At 62.3% G+C, this 21,085-nt stretch overlaps 1 protein-coding gene across 1 annotated transcript in view; it reads left to right on the top strand.

Annotated features, from left to right (window-relative positions):
- Positions 1–9,781: 9,781 nt before the first annotated feature.
- The window catches only part of NOTCH3 (notch receptor 3), a 36,701-nt gene continuing 25,397 nt past the window's right edge, over positions 9,782–21,085 (top strand). Inside the window, exons 1-10 of the mRNA XM_076001494.1 lie at positions 9,782–9,899; positions 12,597–12,675; positions 16,027–16,169; positions 16,253–16,591; positions 16,677–16,799; positions 16,892–17,125; positions 18,409–18,564; positions 18,664–18,849; positions 19,456–19,569; positions 20,500–20,613. Coding sequence (XP_075857609.1) covers positions 9,782–9,899; positions 12,597–12,675; positions 16,027–16,169; positions 16,253–16,591; positions 16,677–16,799; positions 16,892–17,125; positions 18,409–18,564; positions 18,664–18,849; positions 19,456–19,569; positions 20,500–20,613 — 1,606 coding nt within the window. The remainder of the gene's footprint in view (positions 9,900–12,596; positions 12,676–16,026; positions 16,170–16,252; positions 16,592–16,676; positions 16,800–16,891; positions 17,126–18,408; positions 18,565–18,663; positions 18,850–19,455; positions 19,570–20,499; positions 20,614–21,085) is intronic.

A 21,085-nucleotide genomic window follows, 5' to 3' on the forward strand; every position in this document is an offset into this window, starting at 1 on the left:
TTGCAGAACTGTGCTCCGACCCACGGAAGCCTCCCACGCATGGATGACTTAGGGTTTCCATGAAACTGGGAGGCCAGTTCGGGATAGGAAGACGGGGGATGGTAGGGAGCTTCGCGCGAGGCCTGAGTGTCTGGAATATTCCTCCGGGCCCGGTGAGGGGGGGGTGGGGCGGGCTGGAAGGAAGATGGGCGTGCCCCAGGCTCTGGAGAAAGAGCAGATACCCAGGGAAGGTACAGAGGCAGGTCTGGGTAATGTCCCATCTGGGGCGGAGGCAGGGCCCTGGAAGAATCTTACGGGTTAAAGACAAAGATGGGGCGCGGTGGCTCACGCCTGTCATCCCAGCACTCTGGGAGGCCGAGGCGGGAGGATCGCTCAAGGTCAGGAGTTCCAGACCACCCTCAGCAAGAGCGAGACTCCGCCTCTACTAAAAATAGAAAGAAATTAACTGGCCAACTAAAACCATATATAGAAAAAAATTAGCCGGGCGCGGTGGCTCACGCCTGTCATCCCAGCACTCTGGGAGGCTGAGGCGGGCGGATTGCTCGAGGTCAGGAGTTCAAAACCAGCCTGAGCAAGAGCGAGACCCTGTCTCTACTATAAATAGAAAGAAATTAATTGGCCAACTAATATATATAGAAAATTAGCCGGGCATGGTGGCGCATACTTGTAGTCCCAGCTACTCGGGAGGCTGAGGCAGCAGGATTGCTTGAGCCCAGGAGTTTGAGGTTGCTGTGAGCTAGGCTGACGCCACAGCACTCACTCTAGCCTGGGCAACAAGCGAGACTCTGTCTCAAAAAAAAAAAAAAAAAAATTAGCCAGGCATGGTGGCCCACGCTTGTAGTCCCAGCTACTCGGGAGGCTGAGGCAGGAGGATCGCTTGAGCCCAGGAGTCTGAGGTTGCTGTGAGCGAGGCTGATGCCAGGGCACTCTAGCTCAGGCAACAGAGCAAGACTCTGTCTCAAAAAAAAAAAAAAAAAAAGGAAAGAAAAAAGACAAAGATGGCCCAGCCAGCATCAGCCTGTCGTGACAGAGAGAGGCACCGAGGCTCGGAGAGAGGGCGAAGTCCCCCCAGGCCAGAGCGGAGGACCAGACAGGAGACTGAGCCCAGGAGACTGAGCCCTGGGGGCCCCCAACATCTAAGAGACCACAGACGTAGCACAGGGGCCAGGCAAGTGTGAGGCCCCAGCAAGGGAGGAGCGCGTGTGTCCAGGAGCAGGGATACAGTTTGTGGCCTCAAAAGCTGCTGTGCTTCAAGTGAGAGGACCGAGTCATGCAAACCCCGAAGCGCTGGGGAAGGAGAGCTGGGACTGAGGGCGGAGGGCTCGCTGGTCACAGTGAGCTTAACCACTCCGCGAGGGCGCTGGCCGGCCTCCAGGCCTCGCCCGCATCCGGCTCTCGCGGTCCGTCCCGCAGGGCGGCCTGTGCTGCCGTTGACCGCGCCCGTCTTGCTCTTGTGTGATGGGGAAAGCCTGGAAGCACTGAGAGCTCCTTTTCGTTCACAGCCAGCTTTACTCGTAACGTCAGTCCGAAATATGTGTTTGCATTGCGTTAATTTCAAATGTTCACAATTTTATTCTGATACATGAGAAATTAGAAAAGTCACGGCTTCCCGGCTGTCGGCCACAGTCGCCGTGCGCGCTCACCTGCGGCTGTCGACTGTAGTCCACGCTCGTCCCGAAGTGGTTTAAACAGGGCTGCGGAGGGGAAGACGGGGACCCGGGGTGGGGGTCCGGGGGACAGAACTGACACATTCAAACAGGGTCGTTGGAGGCAGGTGTGCTACAGGGACTATATGCCGTGGGGCGGGCAGGGTTTGGGGGGGCACCTGGGTTAGCGGCACCCTCTCCGGGTGTTCCTGCTGGGGCAAGGGGAAGGAAAGGTCAGCAGAGCCGGGGCAGAGAGTCATGTGGACAGGACCTTTGGTTACGGGACACAGCCAGCTGAGGTGGCCCCACAGGGAGTGATCCAGGAGGATTAGTGTCCCATTCTCACTTTCCTCCAAGGCCATCGGGCAGGGCCTCCTACTGGCCAACACCCCCCCCCCAGAAGCCAGAGCGGGAGAACAGGGGCCAGAGCAGGTGGAGAAGGAAAGGATGGAGTTGGGGGGCTGTGGGACGAGGTGCGGAGCAAGGGGAGGTGACAGGAGCTGGGGCCGGGCAGATGTGAGATGGGCGTTCGCTGTGTGCATTTCACTGTATCCCGGAAGAGACCTCAACCACCAGCTCAGGGGGGAGGAGGTCAGGGGAGTCCTCCCCTTCTCCGAAGCAGCAGGAGAGGGAGTCGAGGGGGAGCAAGTGACACCCCTACAGGGAAGAGGACAAGCTTCAGGGGCCAGGGAGGCCAGGACAAGGCAGTTGGGGGACATCACAGCATCGTGGTTTGGAGGCGAGCAAGAGAACCTGAAGTCCAGAGGGAGGCCAGGGCGCAAAAGGTTGGTGTGGTCTGCAGCCCAAGAGCTTGGGCGGGCAGGACAGGGGACAGGCCCTCAGACCCGCTGCAGGGGCCCGGGGCAGGGAAACCACAGCCCGCTCCCCAAGAAGGGCCGGAGAACGGCCTCCCCCGTCCCTGTTCCCCAGGCTGCAGACAGAGCTGCAGGCGCCCCACGGAAGTGCGTTCCCTTCCCTCCACTTCCCTTTCTTCCCAGCTGTTCTCACGCCCCCTCCCTCGGGAAGCTCCCCCTCCCAGCCCCCATCTTTTCCCCTGACCAAGGCCCTGTTCTAACGGGGGCTGGATGTATCTGTGTCCAGGCAGGGAGTGTCTGGGGGTGGTGGTCTCAAGGGCTGGCCTTGGGCACGTTCAGGTCCCAGCTCCTGATTCATTCATTCACCTGGCGGCGACTTCGCTTGCGGGGCACCAGGCTCCATGCTGGACTTGGGGATTCAGCGCCGAGCCCGCCCGCAGGATCCCATGGGGAGGGGTCAGAGCCCTGACCGAGGAGGAGGAGGAGGAGGAGGCCGTGGGAGCCCAGAGAAGGCCCTGCGAAGGACCAAGGAGGGCTCCCTGGGAGGAGAAGCGGAACTTCCAGAGTGATCCTTTACAAACTAAGCCAGACCAGCTTCCCCTGCTAAAACCCTCCAGGGGCTTCCACTGTGCTGGGGCCAGAATCCCAGACGCTCTGGCCTCTTGGGACACCGCCCCGCCAGCTCCCCTGCCTTCCTGCCCCTCGAGCCCCCTCGCTTAGCGGCACCCTGGCCGCCTCGCTGTCTGTCGCTCCTCTCCGGCCACCCCTTTCTCCTCTGGGCCTTTGCACTTTCCGTTCCCTCTGCCTGGAACACCCTTCCCCTGGCTGTTTCCCTTGCAGGCCTCTCTCCTCCCTCTGATCCCCTTCTCAGCCAGGCCTGTCCTGACCTCCCCACGCTGAAATCTCTCGCTCCCTCTGAACCCTCTTGTCCCGATGGTTCTTATGTGTTCTCTCTCTTTCTTTCTTTCTTTTTCTTTCTTTCTTTCTTTCTTTCTTTCTTTCTTTCTTTCTTTCTTTCTTTCTTTCTTTCTTTCTTTCTTTCTTTCTTTCTTTCTTTCTTTCTTTTCTTCCTTCCTCTCTTTTCTTTTCTTTTTTTTTTTTTTTGAGACAGAGTCTCCCTTTGTTGCCCAGGCTAGAGTGAGTGCCGTGGCGTCAGCCTCACTCACAGCAACCTCAGACTCCTGGGCTCAAGCGATCCTCCTGCCTCAGCCTCCCGAGTAGCTGGGACTACAGGCATGCGCCACCGTGCCCGGCTAATTTTTTCTATATATATTAGTTGGCCAATTGATTTCTTTCTATTTTTAGTAGAGACGGGGTCTCGCTCTTGCTCAGGCTGGTCTTGAACTCCTGACCTCGAGCGATCCTCCCGCCTCGGCCTCCCAGAGTGCTAGGATTACGGGCCTGAGCCACCACGCCCATCCTTGTTCACCTTCTTGTTTCTCATGTGTCTGCCCCATCAGGGACAGGAACCAGGTCTGTCCTGGGTCACCTCTATGGACAACAGGGCGTGGCACCAAGTAGGTGTGCAGTGAGTGTTTGTCGAATGACAAATGACGGAGTGAAGGTGAGAAGAGCCGGAGGGTCAGAGTGGGCAGTGAGGTGACAGGAGCCTCCGGGGCACGGGGCACATGCTCCCTCCGGGCAGTGGAAACGCCCCGTGCCAAGGCTTTGGGACAGGGCGGTGGAACTGGGGCGCGGAGAGGGGCTGCGCCCGGCCTTGGAGGGCTCCAGGGAGGCACAGAGGGCGGCCTGCGCTCCCGGGAGGAGAGGCTGAGGTCACGTTCTCAGGTTCCTGGGCGGCGGGCCGGCAGCTGTGTCTTGGCCTGGCCCCAGGGCCCGAGTCCCCGGGGACTGAGCTCACCGAGGAGAAATGCAGGCCCCGGCCAAGGCGGCGGGCAGGGGAGGGGAGGGGGCTCCAGCCCACCCGGCCGCGTTGGGAACTGTGGGGTCGCGGGCGGCCAGGCCGTGGGAATGCTTGCTCTGACTGTCCTGTCCCCCCGCGGGCCGGACACCTTGGGCCAGTCCCGCCACCATGGCTTGAGGGCAGCAGCAGGAGCTTGGAGCAGGGCCCCCACCTTCTGCTGAGCGGCTGCTCCGTAGATGCGCGCTTGTTCCTGTAGCCCCCGTTCCCCTGTGCCGCCCTTAGCCTGTGTCCTCACCAACCCCGGCCCGTCTCACTCCGCACCCGGCACCCCGACCCATTCTGCTGCCATAGCGGCAGAGCCACAGACTGGCGAAACGTGCGTCCCGGTCCCTCGATTGCTCCTCGTGATGAGGAGCTCAGCACCTCCTCGAGCACCCATTCCAGCAGAAAAGCCTGTCTCAGATTGGCCAGGCGGGGAGCTGGCCTTCCCTGAGGACCCTGGCTTTGCCCCTCAATCCCCAGACCCTTCTCTGCACCCACAGCAACCCCCAAAAAATGGTACTGAAGAGAAGGGTTTGGGCCCCCGGGGGGCAGCAATTCCGGGCTGGGTACCCCAACTCCGTCAGCCGCTTCCTGAGCCGCCAAACCTCCCATGTCACCCGCTTTTGTGCCTGCCCCCTGCCAGGGGATGCTGGGACCCTCAAGAACCTTCGTCCTCTGCCCGGCACCCATGGAGCCCCCAGTCTTTGGAGGGCGGATGAAGCACCCCAACCCCTTCAATAAGGCTGAGCTGAAGAAAAGGGCATCAGGGGTGCGGAGGGGCTCCGCCTGGGGGCGGGGAGGGCTCCCCAGAGTGGGACCCTGGAAGAGTGAATAGGAGGTGACCAGGAACAGGAATTGGGGGGAGGGAAGGCATTGCACAAAGTGGAACCAGCATAGGCAAAGGGGTGGCGTGTGTGAGAAACGGCACAGCGGCCCCTCGAACCAGAAGAAAAATGCATGCTGGCAGAGGACTCATTTGCTGTAGTTCCTGCTTGAGGAGGAAGCAAAGGGTCACTCGGTCCAGCTGGGTGTCCCAGGCAGGGGAAAGAGCCCGGGCAAAGGCCAGGAGAACATGAGCCCTGCTGGATCCAGATGGGTCTTACTGTATGTATTTTAGAGACAGGGTCTCACCCTGTCACCCGGGCTGGAGTGCAGTGGCGTGCTCGCAAGCTCATTGCAGCCTTGAACTCCCAGGCTCAAGCGATCCTCCTGTCTCAGCCTCCTGAGTAACTAGGACTACAGATTCTTACCACCTCACCTGCCTAATTTAAAAAAAAAAAATTTTTTTTTTTTTTTGCACATATGGGAGTCTTGCTATGTTGCCCAGACTGGCCTCAGATTCCTGGGCTCAAGCCATCCTCCTGCCTCAGCCTCCCAAAGTTCTAGGGTCACAGGCGTGAGCTGCTACGCCACTGGGCTGCAGGTGGAGTCTGACCCTGTGTGCTGATGGGGGGTTTAATGGGGCTGGGGAGGGTGAGGCCCAACCCTGGAGGCCTGAAAGCAGGGCTGGTGTGGGGGGGTGATGGGCACAGGGGGCGGGACCCGCGCTGAGCCTGCCCCACGGGCCTGTTGACTCAGCACAATCTCGCTGTGAGTCACTGTGTGAACCGTCTTATGCAACTCTTCTCTTTTTCTCTGCCCAACCCCTACCCCGCCCCTGTACACTCCATGTGGCCTAAGTCACCGAGGCTCGGGTTCCAATCCCAACTCTTCCTCCGGAAAGCCTCTAGCAAGTCACTGCTCTGCCCGAGGTTCTGCGGCGGCGCCCGTAAGACGTGCAGGTGTCTCCCCTCGCAGAGGGGCTGCACCCATAGGACGGCACCCACACGGCCTCCTGAGCTCCGGGCCTCGGGGCTGGGCTTAGCCGCCAGCCCGGGCAGGGCCAGAGGTCATCTCCGATGCCTGCCCCTGGCCACTCATCCAACTTTCATCCTCAGCCCTCCACGCTTCTCCTTTCTCTTCCATGCCCCTTCTCGGCCTCTTCCTCTTCCAGCCCCCAACCACGTCCGGCCCAGCCTGGACCGCGCCGGCGGCCACAGGTGAAGGCGCGCAGCGACTCTGGCCGGCAGCGTGCTATGGCTTTTCTAATTTCTCATGTGCCAAAATAAAACTGCGAACATTTAAAAATAACGCAGTGAAAACACATGTGTGTATGTTACCTGTTCCGATTACAAGTAAAGCTGCCTGCAAAGTAAAAGAAGCTTCCAGTGCTTTCAAGCTTTCCTCATCACACAAGAGCGAGGCGGACGCGTGGTCAATGCGCGGCGCAGACCGCCGTGGGGACCGCGAGTGGCGGCCGCGGGCGGGCGAGGCGTCGCCGCCGGTGAGTGGCGCCGGGCCGAAGCGGCTAAAAGTCATCCCTGAGGCCGGGCGGGCGCCGTGGCTCGCACCTGTAATCCCAGCACTTTGGGAACGCTGAGGCGGGAAGGGTCGCTTGAGGCCAGGAGTTTGAGACCAGCCTGGGCAATGGTAGCAAGACCCTCCATCTCTACAAAAAATAAATCGTCCTTGAAATCAAGGTGGGCAAAAATAAATAAATAAGTTATAAGTAAATAAAAAAAAAATATATATATATAAAATCTCATCCAAAACATCAGTGGGTGAATGGTGCAGCCATTCAATGAAATACTACTCAGCCGTAAAAAGGAGCGAGGCACTGGTCCATGCCACGCCATGGATGAACCTTGAAGACACAGCGCTGAATGAAAGGGACCAGGCACAAAAGGCCACATACTGTACGATTCCATTTGTGTGAAACGTCCAGGACAGGCAAATCTACAGAGACAGAAAGCAGATTACTGGTTGCCAGGGGCTGGGGAGAAACAGGAGAATGCAAAGCGTCTGCTAATGGGCTCAGGGCTTCCGTCTGGGATGATAAGAATGTTCTGTCACTCAGTACAGGTGGTGGCCGCACAACGCTGTGAATGCACTAAATGCCGCTGAATTGTGCTCTTTAAAAAGGCCCACGGTCAATGTTATGTTACGTGAATTTTACTGCCACTTTAAAAAAAAAAAATCATCAGAAGAAATCATGAACTGATGCCAAACCCAGTGGGTGAAACTGCAACAGGCACCAGGGCATTCACACAGTGGGGAAACGTGGCCCACCTCACCTCAGTGACCCAGGCTGACACGGGGTCCCTCCTGGTAGGATGCGCTTCGGGGGGACCCGGCATGGCTTCTGGGGTTCTAGCCAAAGATGTACAACCTGACCTTGGCCACGAGGAACCAGCACGCCAGCCAGCTGATGGACGGTCTTCAAAACAACTAACTTTGTTTGACTCTCCAAAAAAAAGGTCATTGTCATGAAAGACAAGGAAGGGCTGAGGGACTGACTCAGATTAAGGGAGACCCAGAGACATGATGATTAATTAGCTGCAACGACTGATCCAGGATTTAGACCTTGGGCCAGCAAAGAAAACGTTATCGGTGAACTCTGAAAACGGACTGCGGGGAAAACGGGAGCATGTTTGTGCAGGAGGATGCTCTTGTTCATAGGGAACAGACAGTGAACTACTGGGGGCCAAGGAACATCACAGCTACAACTTGCTCTCAAATAGTTCAGCCAAAGAAGTGCACATATATGCATGTTTCATATATATATATATATATAATTATACGGCAAATGTGGCACAGTGCGGGTGGCTGGGGAGCAGACAAAGGGCTTTTTTGGAGGAAGGACAGAGTCTCCCCCAGTCACCCCAGGTAAAGTGCAGTGGCATCAGCCTAGCCCACAGCAACCTCAGACTCCTGGACTCAAGTGATCCTCCTCAGCCTCAGCCTCCCGAGTAGCTGGGACTGCAGGCCCGTGCCACTGTGTCCAGCTAATTTTTTTTTTCTATTTTTAGCAGAGACGGGGGGGTCTCGCTCTTGCTCAGGCTGGTCTCGAACTCCTGACCTCGAGCGCTCCTCCCGCCTCGGCCTCCCAGAGTCATCCTAGGATGACAGGCGTGAGCCACCGCGCCTGGCCCGAACGAAAGGCGTATACGAGAATTGTTGGTGCTCTTCTGCAACTTTCTGTGTTCGATAGTATTTCAAAATAAAAAGTTAAAAGAAATTGCCTGAAGATTTCTGGGGCATGCATGTGACTGTCTCCCACTCGGACCGGTCCTCCACGTTCGGCCCCAGCATTCAGCTGCCTTGTGGGTGACTCCTTGGAGTCAGCACCGCACGCCTGCATCCAACCAGGCCAGACACCAGAACGTCAAGCCAGCCTGGCCTGTGTCCCCTCCTCCTGGCCCCTGGCTTGGACACCCTCTCACGGCTCTGTCCCCCCTTCTGGGAGCCGGACAGTCCCTCTCCCGGGATGGGATGTCATCTTTCAGAGCTAAGACACCACAGCCTCCTCTGGGAGACTCTCTCTAGAGTGGGGTTAAGGGGTACCCCCAATCCCTAGACCAGAGACAGACATAGAGCTGGGACCTTAGTCATACTTGCCGAATACAAGCGTGGGCAAATAAATAACCCGCCCAGGCAGGAGCCTCACCGGCTACTCTGTCCCCTTCTGTGACCCTGTAACTACATCTGGCCCGGCCCCGAGCCCTCTGTGTTGGGGGGGTGTCACTGTGTTCAGCTTTTGCTCCCCAAGATTGGGGGTTTTCTCCAGGGCCAGACTTGGGGCCTCTCAGGGTCCCCATTCTCTGACACAGGGACAGAGGTTGGCTGCAGGAACGCATTGCAGTGCGGCTGATTTTGGAAAAGGCAATTGATCAAATAGAGCGAGAGTGGCAAAGCTTCGTGGGGTACTGGGTCGGGCCGGGGCGCTCGGGTGGATCTTTGAGGGTCACACAGGGTAGGAAGGGGGCTGAGAGGGAGGGCCGAGAGTGAGCAGGGATGTGGGTGTGAGCACCCACGCATGCACGAGACTCCTACTGTGTGTCCGAGCCCTGAGGCTGCAAACGCGCCCTGCCCCTCTAGGCTTCCGGCCTGGCCGGGCCTGCGTCTTAGGTTTGCGCGCGTTTCAGATGTTCGAGTCCCCACGCAGTCTGGTGCATGGGTCTGCATTCGCGCGTTGCTGGCTGTGTGCTCACGAGCCGCCCCGCACTCGCCTGGCCTCCGTTTTGGGGGTTTCTGGGGGTCTGCGTTTCCGCCCTGGCTCTGCGCACGGCTAGGAGGGTGGGGCGTGGGGCTGTCCACGGAGCCGGTGTGCCGCCTCTCTCCGCGCGGCCGGCCTAGGTCTCTCTCCGAGGGGCCCGGGCTGTGCAGGTGGAGGGTGGGCAGGGACCCCGGAGGCCGGCGGGGGGCGGGGGCGCGCAGGGCCGGCCCCGGGGCGGGGCGAGCCGCCGAGGGCTGGGGGCGGGGCGGCCCGGCGGCCTCACTTCGGCGAAGTTGGCGGCGCGGAGGCTGGCCCGGGACGCGCCCGGAGCCCAGGGAAGGAGGGAGGAGGGAGGAGGGGAGGGTCGCGGCCGGCCGCCATGGGGCCGGGGGCCCGGGGCCGCCGCCGCCGCCGTCGCCCGACGTCGCCGCCGCCGCCACCGCCGCCCGTGCGGGCGCTGCCCCTGCTGCTGCTGCTAGCGGGGCCGGGGGCTGCAGGTGAGGGGCCGGGGCCGGGCGGACCGGGCCGGGGCGGGGAAGAGGCAGCGCAGGAACCCCGAAGTCCAGGGCTGGGCGGGGGGTCCTGGGAGCCAGGGTCGGGGCAGGAGCCGGGGGCTGCGTGCCAGCCCTGGGGGTCCCGGAGACTCAGAATGGGGAGGGCCCCGGAGGCCCCTGAGCGATCGAGGCCGTAGAGGAAGGGGTCCAGGAGTCGGCGACTTGGACTCGAGGTTCGCGAATCCGAGACTCAAGATCGCGGGGGTACTAAGACTCCGGGGCTCGCCCCCATCCCACTCCCGCCTGGAGTCCTGGAAAGGGTGCAGTTGGGGGCCCAAGTACCCCTAAGCCAGAGACCCCTTGCACAAAAGCGCCCCCTCCCCCCGACACCCCGGGCGGGCTGGGCCGGGCGGGGGGCGGGGAGGGGGCGCGAAGTTCTCGGAGCTCAGAACTCGGAGAAAACTTCCCAGGCCGGAGCGCGGCAAGACCCGGACCCGGATCCGGAGCTGGAGCCGCCGCGGTGCCCGCGCCCCCCCACTGCCCCCGCTGCAGTCCAGCCCGCTCCTCGGGCCGCGGGGACCCGGCGGCCCTGGGGCCCCGCCCTGCGCGGGGAGGGGAAGGGGCGAGGGCCCACGTGCTCCCCTCGGGCTCCAGCGCCCCCTCCCCGAGGCCCGAGCCCCTCCCCAGCCGGCCGGGGGCCCCCCGCCCCTCCTCCCCTCCTCTCCTCTCTCCCCTCCCCCGCTCGGGACAATGGCCGCGCCGTCTAGACACCCCCTCCCCCCGGCCGGCCTCGCGCTTTCTTTGCCAGACAAAGCGGGACCCGCGGACCCGCGGCGGGCCGGGCCGGAGCGGGGGTGCGGGGGCGCCCCCGCCGCCGCCGCTGGAGGCCTGGTTGGCGGGGGAGGGGCGCGGGCCGAGGGCCCTGGCCAGGGGTCGGGGCGCTGCTCTGCGGCCGGGCGCTGGGCAGGGTGTGGGGTGGGGGAGGGAACAGCCTCCCCAGCTCAGCCCCAGCCCCGCGCGAAGACGGGCCAGGGTTGGGCAGGAGCGCCCGCCCCCGCGGGCCGGCACATGCACACATGGCCTGCCACACACCCGCTGGCGCACACGGCTCTGGGTCGCACGGAGACAGAGCTGCAAACGCGCACGCACACACAGACGGGCGCACACAGACGCAGCTCGCAGGCCGACGTGCACACCTGGCTCGCGCGAGACACACCCAGGCGCACACAGCTCACGCGTTGGCACGCACGCACGCAATCAAAGGTGACCACGCATCCTGCGCGTCTCTAGCCCAAGGCCTGGCACACTCGGGCACCCACAGACACAGACCCCGGGACACGCCTGCTCCCAGCTCGCACGTGCAGACAGACCGGCACATCCACCCTACACACGCACGAGTGCACACGTAGGCCCACGCAAGGACGCAGCCTCACGCGCAGATACGCGGTTCCCATATGCGGACACGCAGCACACGCAGCCCGCACGCACACAGCACACACATCTGTCCCCCCGCATGGACCAGCAGTTCACAGACCCACGGGCACACGCACACCGGCGCGCGTGAACCGCCTCACCCTGAGCTGCACGTGGACACGGCAAGGGTGACGCCGGCACACGCATGAGTGTGCGGCCCGTGTCACACGGCCCCCTGAGTGTAGAGTGCAGTGTCTTTCCTGTCCCCCTGTCCCCTGAGGAAGGGCACACATGCCAGGGGGACCCGTTCTCATGTTGAGCTCAGCTCATCTGTCCCCCCTTGCTATCTCTCTCTCTCTGCCCTTCTCTGTTTCCTTCTCTCCTGGTACCTGCTTCTGGTTTCTTCTTTGATGTCTTTCTGTCTCTGTTTTTCTCAATTTCCCTCCCTCTCTCTGACGCACACGCGGACGCACACGCGTGCACACACACCTGCCCGCAAACACACAGCGCCCCACTAACTCAGACCCGGCCACACGGCTGGCCCGTCTGGCAGGACAGTTAGACTCTGCCACACCCCAGAGGGACCCAGCCCTCAGGGGTGGCAGTGCTGGGCAGGGCAGCACACGTCCTGTGCCAGCTGCCCCTTCCTTCCACACACACCCCCCAACCCGCCACAGCCAGCGCCGCTGCCCCTGGAAACTCCGTGCTCACCCGTGGGTACATGCCTTGGCCCCTGTCCCGAGAGCCTGCCCTGCCGAAGTGGGTGCCCTACATCAGGGGAAAGAAGACCCGTGACCCCGGGACTCTCTGTCCCTGTCCCTTCCAGGGCACCGGGACCCAACCCAGGGGTTGGGGACTCTCTGTCCCTGTCCCTTCCAGGGGACGGGGTCCCAACCCAGGACCCGGGCACGAAGCCCCCAGACCACCCTATAGCACTCAGCACCCTCACTTTCTACCTTGGCACCCCCCATGGTACACAGCTCAGCACGGGCAGCTTCCCGAGCCCCCACATCTGGCCCAAGTCAGCCCCTCCTCCTGCCCGCCCCTGCCTTGTGGTTCCCAGGGCTCGAGCTGGCAGGGACAGCTGCAGCCCCAACAGCTGGGGCTGGGCGGGGGGCCGTGGGAACCGGGGATGAGGGGGCTCCCTGCACCCTCAGAGACACCCCAGCCCAGTGCAGCTGTCGCCTGGTAGAGGGAGGGAGGGATGGAGGGAGGGGGTCTGCCACTCAGGGCTGGGGTTCCTGGGCACCCGGCTGACCCCCTACCTTCCCTCGCCCCCCCCCACAGCCCCCCCCTGCCTGGACGGAAGCCCGTGTGCAAATGGAGGCCGTTGCACCCAGCTGCCCTCCCGGGAGGCTGCCTGCCTGTGAGTGCCTGTCTCGGGGCTGCCTGTGGCCCCATGTGGGGAGGCGGTTTGTCTTCCTCTGCGTCCCCCACCATGCCTTTGCCACTTCCTACATGTGTGTGGCTTGGGCAACCTCTCCTGTTTCCCCGTTGGAAATTGAGCAGGGGCTCTGGAGCCTGCCTGGCCTGGGTTCACATCCCACGTCATGTTGCTGACTGGCTGGGAATTAAACCTTATAAGCCTCAGTCTCCTGGTCTGGGAAATGGGCCCAGTAATCCTAGCTTCACAGAGTTCTTGGCCATCTGAAGGCATGCGTTAAGCCCCTGATGAGGCGGGCATTAATTATTCAATCAACAGACTTTCAGGGACCCATGGCAGTGGGTGGGCAGGGGTGGGGACGCCATCCGCATGCTCCCATATCTCAGCATTTAGTGGTGGTGGGGTGGGGGGCACAGGGGGCCTGGAATACAGTCCTGCTCTGCCACTCTCTTGCTGTCTGAACTACTTGGGCTACTTACTTCCCCTCTCTGAACCTCACTGCATCTGTGAAATAGTGCTTCTCCCTGGCTTTGCTTTCTGCGGCCTCAAGTTTTTGCATCTGGGAAATGGGGCAGCAAGAACTCCTCCTACGGGGTTGGCTGTAATCGTAAAGATTAAACGAGGCTTCTTCATATGATGTGCTCAGCCGCTCAGTGTATATTAAGTGCTCCATAAACAGTGTTATTTGGTAGGGACTCAGGAAATAGGATCGATGTGGGGGGACCCCTCAAGGTTATTGGAACTGCTTGGCTTCTTTTATGCTATAATTAGTAATAGCAGTTCACTCAGCAGCCATTAATTGATTCATTAATGTGTTCATTTATTCGACATCATGTGTGCCAGACACTGGGCGAGGCCCTAGCTGGGTAGGTCTGGGGTGACTCTAGACCCAAAGGAGCCCCTTTCAAGTTGACACGCACCCACGCACTTTGGCTGGAGCCCCACCTGGGCTCCCCTGTGTGGAAGGCTGAGCCCGGCTATGGGGGCGGAGGGGGGGGTTCCTAGTAGAGTTGAGGGGTCTGCGACGGTGGGGCTGGGGGAAAGGGCGACCTTACCTGGAGCCACTCACCTGGGAGGCTGAGCCCTGGGGCCGGGCGCCTGCGCGGTGCGGCTCCGCGCCTGGAATACTGCCGACAGGTGAATGCGCCCGCGGCCGCCCCGCCTCCCCAACAGGTGAATCACCGGCGCGCGCGGCGCCCGGAGCCGGGATCGGCCGGAGCGGAGCGGGCTCGGGCCCCAGCGCGGGCTGTGGGAACCGCTCCCTACGCCCCACCCCTCCACACCCTCTTTCAAGGTCCCAGATGCTCAAGCCCTTTCCAGGATGCCCCAGACTGTCACCCCACTCCTGTGGACCCCCGGGTCTCCCCGCACGTAGGCTCCGAGCTCTCGCCTCTGTCTTCTAGTCCTCGCCTCCCCCCTGCACACCCCACCCCCCAGTCTGCGTTCTCCCCTCCGTCTCCCCCAAAGCTCGGGCCGCGGGGCGGGGCGCGGGCCGGGGCTGGAACCGGCCCGACCGGTCGGCGGGGGCGCCGGGCGCGGAGCGTGGGAACCCGCCCGGGGCGCCGGGAGGGGGCCGCGCGGGTCGCGCCCTGCCTGGCGGTGGGACCCGGGCCCTCCGCGCCCGGCGCAGCGCGCCCCCTCCCTGCGCGCGGTCGTGGCCCTGCGGGCCTTTGGGGAGGGGGCTGGGGGCGGGCCTGGCCCTCCCGACGCCGCGCGCCCCTGCCCGGCCGCGCCCCGACCTGTTTCTCCAGGGGCCGGGGTGGAGGCGGGCGGGGGGGGGGGATCTCGTGGGCGACGCCAAAGACTGAGTCAGTCACCTGCTTGAGTTCGGTCCAGGCGTTCAGGACAAGCCAGAGGGAGGGGACCGGCCCGAGGGGCGGGGGGGTGAGGGTTGGCGGCGTCGGGGGCGGAGCCCGGACCCTGTCGCTTCTCCTAGCCCCTCCCGCCCACCCCGCCAGTGCCCCCTGGAGATTTCCAATCTTGAGACCAACCCCACGCACCGACTCTCGTTTCTCCCACACCCAAAAGCTGCCTTGGTGGGCTCGAGGAAGGAGGGCCACCTCCAAGGTGCGGGCGCCAACGCAGGGGTCCGGGCCGCTCCAGCCCCTGACCCCACGTGCGGGCTGTGGGCGTCCCAGGGACTGTGGACGTCCTCGCGTCTGTCCCTGTGAGCCAGAGGCCCCCGCATCCACGTGGGAGCCCTCAGCTGCCCCTGGGTGTTTGCCAGCCCCATGGGCCCGGTGGGTGTGTCCTGTCTCTGAGAGTCTGAGACTTTTCATTTGCTGTTCCCTCTGCCTGGAATGCTGTTCCCCACACGCAGCCCCATGGCCCCCTCCTCACCTTCTTCTGTCTATGAAAATATAACATTCACCTCTCCTCGCCACCCTCCTCCACTCTGTTCCTCTTAGCCTGGGTGCTAGTTTTCTGCAGCTGCTGTGACCAAGTGTCTGGCGTTGACAGTAGGAATTTACCCTCTTGCCATTTTGGAGGCTCGAAGTCCGAAATCAAGGTGTGTTCAGGGCCTCTCCGGAGGCCACAGCGGAGAATCCTTTCCTGCCTCTTCCGGCTTCTGGTGGCTCTAGGCCAGGGGTCCTCAAACTTTTTAAACAGGGGGCCAGCTCACTGCCCCTCAGACCGTTAAAGAGTGGGGTGCACACTCCACACGTGGGCACTGTGGGCCCGGGACCAGTCGGCTGCTAAGCAGGACAGGCAGCGGCGGCAACAACACCCGGCGGGCCGGATAAATGTCCTCGGTGGCGGGCATGTGGCCCACGGGCCGTAGTTTGAGGACGCCTGCTCTAGGCATTCCTTGGCTTGTCTGTCTCTTACAAGGGCGCTTGTCATTGGATTCAGGGCCCACCTGGATGAGCCAGGACGACCTCATGGTGACAGTCCTTTACAATCTGCAAAGATCCTTTTTCCAAATAAGGTCACGGTCACAGGTTCTGGGACATGGATGTGTTTTTTTTTGGAGGCTGCCACTCCCAGCCAACTCGCCCCCCCCCCACCTTCCTGGTCCCCTGTGTACCTCACCACACCCTGTTGGCACATTGTACGTTAATTTGTCATGTGTGTATGTTCTCTTTGCCTGGACCTGGCTATGCAGATCCAGAGGGTAGAGACCACTTTTATTGCGTTTGCTGCTGTATTCCTATTGCGTGGCACGTAGTAGGTGCTCAGTAAAAAGCCGTTGCATGAATGAATGTGTGTGTGTGTTTGCTGGGTGTTGTTTTTTTTTTTTGCCCGTGTGTTTCTTGCCTGCCTTGTGTGCGCCTCTGCTGTCTGGGGACACCTTGCTCCGAGCTGGCCGCACCAAGCCATCTCTGCCCGCAGGTGCCCCCCAGGCTGGGTGGGTGAGCGGTGCCAGCTGGAAGACCCCTGCCACTCGGGCCCCTGTGCCGGCCGCGGCGTCTGCCAGAGCTCGGTGGTGGCCGGCACCGCCCGGTTCTCCTGCCGCTGCCCCCGTGGCTTCCGAGGTGAGAGGGCAGAGCCCCGAGGGGAGCCCAGGGCGAGGCGAGGTGTGGTCGCTCCCAAGCTCACCCTGCCCCGGTCCCTCCAGGCCCGGACTGCTCCCTGCCGGACCCCTGCCTCAGCAGCCCTTGTGCCCACGGCGCCCGCTGCTCAGTGGGGGCGGACGGCCGCTTCGCCTGCTCCTGCCCGCCCGGCTACCAGGGCCGCAGCTGCCGCAGCGACCTGGACGAGTGCCGGGTGGGCGGGCCCTGCCGCCACGGGGGCACCTGCCTCAACACGCCCGGCTCCTTCCGCTGCCAGTGCCCGGCCGGCTACGCGGGGCCACTGTGCGAGAGCCCCGCCGTGCCCTGCGCTCCTTCTCCCTGCCGCAACGGGGGCACCTGCAGGCAGAGCGGCGACCTCACCTATGACTGCGCCTGTCTTCCCGGTGAGTGGGCCGGGCTCAGCTGGGCTTGGGGGACGGCGGGCCGGCCCCGCGGTGACCGCCTTCTCCCCGCCTCTTTCTGTGCCAGGGTTCGAGGGCCAGAACTGCGAGGTGAACGTGGACGACTGTCCAGGGCACCGATGTCTCAACGGGGGGACGTGCGTGGACGGCGTCAACACCTACAACTGCCAGTGTCCTCCGGAGTGGACAGGTGGGCGCACGGGGGGGGGCGTGGCGGGCCGGGCGGCAGGCCGTGGGCGGGCGGGCGGCGGGCGGCTGGATGGGCGCGTCTGTGTGCCCCAGGCCAATTCTGCACGGAGGACGTGGACGAGTGTCAGCTGCAGCCCAATGCCTGCCACAACGGAGGCACCTGCTTCAACACGCTGGGCGGCCACAGCTGCGTGTGTGTCAACGGCTGGACAGGCGAGAGCTGCAGTCAGAATATCGATGACTGTGCCACGGCCGTGTGCTTCCACGGGGCCACCTGCCATGACCGCGTGGCCTCCTTCTACTGTGCCTGCCCCATGGGCAAGACCGGTGAGTGGCCGTTTTCCCGGTAGGCAGCAGGGAGCCATTGATGGTTATTGAGTGGGGGGTGGCAATGAGAAAGTCTGACTTGAGTGTTAGAAAGATTAGACTGCGTGGTGGCTCACGCCTGTCATCCCAGCTCTCTGGGAGGCCGAGGCGGGCGGATTGCTTGAGGTCAGGAGTTCGGAAGCAGCCTGAGCAAGAGCGAGACCCCGTCTCTACTATAAATAGAAAGAAATTAATTGGACAACTGATATATATAGAAAAAATGAGCCGGGCATGGTGATGCATGCCTGTAGTCCCAGCTACTCGGGAGGCTGAGGCAGGAGGATTGCTTGACCCCAGCAGTTGGAGGTTGCTGTGAGCGAGGCTGACGCCACGGCACTCACTCTAGCCTGGGCAACAAAGTGAGACTCTGTCTCAAAAAAAAAAAAAAAAAAAAAGATTAGACTGGAGAGCTGGATTTGGGGTGAAGGGAGAGGCCTGGGAGGAGGCTGACATGTGGTCCCGGGAAGAAGCCATGGGAGCTCCTGGGAAGTGTAACCTAGAAAGGAAGGGGACCTTTGCAAGTGGCAAAGGTCAGAGGAGGTGTTTAGGAAGGGGACTTGGAAATGGAAGGGGGGGCATGCCCTGCAGAGGGGACTGTAGAGGTGAAGGCTTGAGGGCGGGGCCCTTTTGTAATCAAATAAAGAGTCAATAGGCCAGGCATGGCCTGTAATCCTAGCACTCTGGGAGGCCAAGGAGGGAGGATTGCTTGAGCCCAGGAGTTGGAGGTTGCTGTGAGCGAGGCTGACGCCACGGCACTCACTCTAGCCCGGGCAACAGAGTGAGACTCTGTCTCAAATAAAATAAAATAAAATAAAATAAAACCATATGTGGATGTTTGCAATTTATTTTCAAATAGTTCACCCACAAAAAAGATCGATAGATTAAGCTAATAATAGCTGAGTCCAGGTGGCAGGTAGGCCAGGCACAGTAGCTCATGCCTGTCATCCCAGCACTTTGGGAGGCCAAGGAGGGAGGATCACTTGAGGCCAGGAGTTCGAGACCAACCTGAGCAACATAGTGAGACCCCCATCTCTACAAAAAATAGGAGAATTAGCCGGGCATGGTGGCGCACACCTGTAGTCCCAGCTACTGGGGAGGCTGAGGCAGGAGGACCGCCTGAGCCCAGGAGTTGGAGGCTGCAGTGAGCGATGATCCTGCCAGTGCGGAACACAGTATGCGAGGGGTGTGGGACCCTCGGGCAGAGCTGGAGGGCCTGTCGCTGACTTCTGCCTACCGCTTCCCAGGCCTTCTGTGTCACCTCGACGACGCTTGCGTGAGCAACCCCTGTCACGAGGACGCCATCTGCGACACGAACCCGGTGAACGGCCGGGCCATCTGCACCTGTCCACCCGGCTTCACAGGCGGGGCGTGTGACCAGGACGTGGACGAGTGCTCCATCGGTGAGGGGGTGGGGCACCACCATCCGGGGACTGGGGGGGCGGAGCAGCGGGGCCTCGGCCGGCCACGCCCACACCGATGGGGGGGGTCTCGTCCCGCAGGCGCCAACCCGTGCGAGCACCTGGGCCGCTGTGTGAACACGCAGGGCTCCTTCCTGTGCCAGTGCGGCCGCGGCTACACCGGCCCGCGCTGTGAGACCGACGTCAACGAGTGTCTGTCGGGGCCCTGCCGCAACCAAGCCACGTGTCTGGACCGCATAGGCCAGTTCACCTGCATCTGCATGGCAGGTGCGCAGCGGCCGAGAGAAAAGCCGCACCGGGGAGATGGGGCTGGGAGGAGGATGAGGGCTGGATTTAAATTTGGGGTGGGACCCTTGGGGACTGGAGCCTGGGATGACGCATGACGCGGGGTGGGGGGGGCCAGGGTCAGAGCGGAATCCCGGGTGAGGAGTGGTCCAACGGAGTCGGTGGATGGGCTGGGAGGGGGTCCGGGCGTGGGGACCCACTTGGGGAAGGGGGGGTGGGATGGCGGGGTGCCGCGGGGTTAAGGTGGAGCCTGCAACTTCGCGCTAGCTAAGGCTGGGTTGGACTTGGGGCTGGGCACAAGGTTATGGTGGGCCCTGGGGCTCGGGCGTGGCGGCAGGGCGTAGTCCGTGGACTGGGGGAAGGGGGCGGTTTGGAGGCCCCCGTAGAGTCTAGTCTCACGAGCCTTGGGCCAGTCCAAACCAGAGCCGGGTGAGGGTCCAGGCTGTGGCTGGAAACTGCCCCTGAGGCTGGGCGGGGGGTGGGACCAAGGCCGTCTAGGAGTGGGAAGGGGAGTACCTCCCCGGTGGAGCCCCCTTCAGACCACAGGGTGTCCCCCCCACTGCCCTAATCCCCCTCCCCTGCCCTCAGGCTTCACGGGAACCTATTGCGAGCTGGACATCGACGAGTGTCAGAGCAGTCCGTGCGTCAACGGCGGCGCCTGCAAGGACCGCGTCAACGGCTTCAGCTGCACCTGCCCCTCGGGTGAGGACCCTGCGACGGGGGCCCTAGGACGCGCCTGTGCTGTGCAGCTTCCGGAGGGGCCCCCTATAAGGCCATGCTGGCGGACCCCTATAAGGCCATGCTGGCTTACCCCTATAAGGCCATGCTCGCGGACCCCTATAAGGCCATGCTGGCGGACCCCTATAAGACCATGCTGGCGGACCCCTATAAGGCCATGCTGGCGGACCCCTATAAGGCCATGCTGGCGGACCCCTAAAAGGCCATGCTGGCGGACCCCTATAAGGCCATGCTCGCGGACCCCTATAAGGCCATGCTGGCGGACCCCTATAAGGCCATGCTCGCGGACCCCTATAAGGCCATGCTCGTGGACCCCTATAAGGCCATGCTCGCGGACCCCTATAAGACCATGCTGGCGGACCCCTATAAGACCATGCTGGCGGACCCCTATAAGACCATGCTGGCGGACCCCTATAAGGCCATGCTGGCGGACCCCTATAAGACCATGCTGGCGGACCCCTATAAGGCCATGCTCGCGGACCCCTATAAGGCCATGCTGGCGGACCCCTATAAGACCATGCTGGCGGACCCCTATAAGGCCATGCTGGCGGACCCCTATAAGGCCATGCTCGTGGACCCCTATAAGGCCATGCTCGCGGACCCTCATAAGGCCATGCTGGCGGACCCCTATAAGACCATGCTCGCGGACCCCTATAAATAAGGCCATGCTCGCGGACCCCCATAAGGCCATGCTCGCAGACCCCCATAAGGCCATGCTCGCGGACCCCTATAAGACCATGCTAACTTGTAATAGAAAACGCATGCTATGAGAAACATTGACGTGAACGTAAATGCAAGTCAGTGGGTTTTCCCACCCAAACAAGGCGGGGCTGGTGAGGGGGTGACCGCACTGACCCTATCTGGGCCTGCGCTCGTCCCACTCCCCCACGCCAGGCTTCAGCGGGTCCATGTGCCAGCTGGACGTGGACGAATGCGCCAGCACGCCCTGCCGGAACGGCGCCAAGTGCGTGGACCAGCCGGATGGCTACGAGTGCCGCTGCGCGGAGGGTGAGGCTGAGGCTGGCTCAGAATCTGGAGGCGGGGCTAGCGGGGGACAGGGCCAATAACAGACCGGAGGAGAGCTTGGGGGCGGGGCTGCAGCAAGACAGGACTCAGACAGGGCCAATGACAGAGCTTGAGGGTGGAGCCAATGCTGGATCTAAGATATGGGCGGGGCCAAGGGGTCTGGCTGGGCGGAGTAACAGGAGGGGGCGGGCCCAATCCCACCACCTTCCCCAGGCACCGCCCAGGTGCTCCCATGGGCAGTCCAGGGCAGGGCGGAACAGGGCGGATCAGGTAAGGACTGGAGGCGGGGCCGGAGCTGGGGGTGGGATTTAACTGCTGGGAGGGTCTTGGCCACAGGTGCGTCCTAGAGGTCGCAGCTGGATGTTAGGGGAGGCAGGCTGGGGGCGGGGCCTGAATTGAGCCCGCCCCCTGATGGGCAGGGCCTGAGAGAGAGCTGAGGCAGGATTGGGCCATG

Source organism: Microcebus murinus, chromosome 4 (genome assembly GCF_040939455.1).
Source record: "Microcebus murinus isolate Inina chromosome 4, M.murinus_Inina_mat1.0, whole genome shotgun sequence".
In the NCBI taxonomy this organism is placed as follows: Eukaryota; Metazoa; Chordata; class Mammalia; order Primates; family Cheirogaleidae; genus Microcebus; species Microcebus murinus.